Source organism: Littorina saxatilis, linkage group LG10, assembly GCF_037325665.1.
Source record: "Littorina saxatilis isolate snail1 linkage group LG10, US_GU_Lsax_2.0, whole genome shotgun sequence".
NCBI lineage: Eukaryota > Metazoa > Mollusca > Gastropoda > Littorinimorpha > Littorinidae > Littorina > Littorina saxatilis.
Genome location: NC_090254.1, coordinates 40,074,025 through 40,076,524, shown reverse-complemented (window position 1 = coordinate 40,076,524; position 2,500 = coordinate 40,074,025). Strand labels below are relative to the sequence as shown.

At 43.8% G+C, this 2,500-nt stretch overlaps 1 protein-coding gene and 1 long non-coding RNA gene across 2 annotated transcripts in view; one reads left to right on the top strand and one right to left on the bottom strand.

Annotated features, from left to right (window-relative positions):
* LOC138978812 (uncharacterized) overlaps window positions 1-2,500 on the bottom strand; it is a 155,851-nt gene that overhangs the window by 75,829 nt on the left and 77,522 nt on the right. The gene's annotated exons all lie outside the window — the stretch shown is intronic.
* The window catches only part of LOC138978811 (neprilysin-like), a 73,198-nt gene that overhangs the window by 61,523 nt on the left and 9,175 nt on the right, over window positions 1-2,500 (top strand). Inside the window, exon 19 of the mRNA XM_070351595.1 lies at window positions 2,416-2,483. Within this exon, the coding sequence (XP_070207696.1) occupies window positions 2,416-2,483 (68 nt within the window). The remainder of the gene's footprint in view (window positions 1-2,415; window positions 2,484-2,500) is intronic.

Below are 2,500 nucleotides of genomic sequence, written 5' to 3'. Positions count from 1 at the left end.
GTCCAATTCACATTGCCGCATGGCGGTCAGATGTCCTATCGTTTTGAACTGAGCGCTGGCATTGTCCGATAAGAACTCAATTCCTTCGGACAGCGCGATATTCGTTAATGTTCCTTTCAAGATACACATTTTCAAAAAGCGACCAAGCACTCTCGCGTACAGGTGCACTAAAGTTGTGCAATGCGGATCTTGCGTTTGGGTGACACCCGTCTGCAGCACATAAAAGTTAAGAGTATGGGAGACAACTCCAACTGACTTAGTCTTGCGTGTGCTTTTGCTTTCAGTTCGAGACATTTTGACGAAGCGCACTGAGTTATGCCACCGACAAATAAAACTAAAGCCTGCCAAAGTTCAACAAAAGCTGAACACGTTTGACTATTCAACGGCATCCTGTGCTACATTAGGGTCAAAAACAGGCGGTAACACGGCGAGCGTCATTCTTGAAAATGAAACAATTCTGACGTCCTATTGACATTTCTGAAAGCGGTCAAATGTCCTATTGATGCTGAAGAGCTAGGACATTTGTCCTATAGGTATGAATATGTAGCAACATCCCTGAGATAAGAAAACTTGTATTCCCTTTTTCATAAACATGGAAATGTGTCTTTTGGCACCACGTCGCATTACTTATAACACACAGACAACAATCAAAAGCATAATCGTACATAATTGTGACCCTCCACCACGGAATGAGTCGCATGTCACCTTTGCATGTGATTTTCATATTTTTACATTTCCCTAAAGAGTTTTTTATGCTCTATCTAGTGGTGAAAACTGTTTTAAAAAAGAGCGAAAACTGTTTGAGTTATAAGCCTGTGACTAAGGTGACCCTCACACTGTTATCAGACACTCCCCGGACTTATATTTAAGCCTAGCGCAGAACCGCGCGAGGTGACATGCGACTCATTTCGTGGTGGAGGGTCACAAATACACTTCTAAGATCAACTTTTACATATGCATATAGATAATGAGCAACATGTTTTTTTTTTATATCACAGCAACTCACGCTCTTAAACATAGCAACCCGCAATCGTTTTTCTCACGTGTCTGTAATAGACGATGCTCGGACATAACTCTGTCGGGTTTGCATGGGTTATGATAGAGTGAATACCCTTGCTTTAAGTGACACAAACAATCCACACGTGCACCGGTCCACATGTATCAGACATGCATCCTTGCTTGTGATTGGCTTATTATGTCACGAGGGGAGCACGTGTGGAGGGTTTGTCTCACTAAAAGCAAGGGTATTCACTCTATCATAACCCATGCAAACCCGACAGAGTTAATATTTCCGGAAATCGTCTATTATCTGATTTTACCTTTTATGCAGATAAGTGTTTGTTTCTGATTCTATGTGAATATTGTTTTCTTGAGAAAGGGATTAATGGTGGCCGGGTCGGAGGAGGGTGGCTAGGGCAACATTAGAAGGAACGTTTCCTACATTCAATTCCTTCCCCGACGGGCGCAGTGGCGTGGTGGTAAAGCGTCTGCCTCCTAATCGGGAGGTCGTGAGTTCGAATCCCGGTCGCTGCCGCCTGGTGGGTTAAGAGTGGCGATTTTTCCGATCTCCCAGGTCAACTTATGTGCAGACCTGCTAGTGACTTAACCCCCTTCGTGTGTACACGTCAGCACAAGACCAAGTGCGCATGGAAAAGACCCTGTAATCCATGTCAGAGTTCCATGGGTTATAGAAACACGAAAATACCTAGCGTGCTTCCTCCGAAAGCGGCGTATGGCTGCCTAAATGGCGGGGTAAAAACGGTCATACACATAAAATTCCACTTGTGCAAAAACACGAGTGTGCGTGGGAGTGTCAGCCCTCGAACACAGAAGAAGAAGAAGGTAGGTCGGAGGAGGGTGGCTAAGGCAACGTTAGAAGGAACGTCACGCTCATACAAAAAATACCAATCTGTGTTAGGCATTTCTGTAGTGAAACTACAGGGGAAGCTACTGGAAGGGTGTCTATGTACACACTCTCAAACCATCGGAAACCATTGCCACGGTAACGTAAGCAAAACCGCCGATCTCGTTTCTTGAGTGAGGCACTTTTTTTATGATACCGGAAGACTTGTTTTGATAATGTGACGGTATGCAAAAGCTCTTTGTGGGTTGTTACGCAGTTTTGCTGATTGAAAATGTTGCTGTCAGCTCTTTATCTCACGTTTATCCCGTGGTAACAGCTCGAGATAGGCAGTGTGCAACTAATACCTAAAATGAAATAGGCAGATTGTTCAGAAACCAAAAAAGGATTTTTGCGTTTTTGTCAAGTCATCAAAACATAACATAGGCAATTATCTTATGAGCGTGACGGTTTCCTACATTCCAATTCCCTCCCCCTCTCTGTTTACTTATTCCTTCCTCTGTCGTTCATTCAAATCTAAAGCTGTTTCTGAAATGAGTTTTTGTCCGTTGCAGTGCGCTAAATTACGGAGGCATTGGCTTTGTGATCGGACACGAAATCACGCACGGTTTTGATGATTCAGGTAAGGGGCACATTATA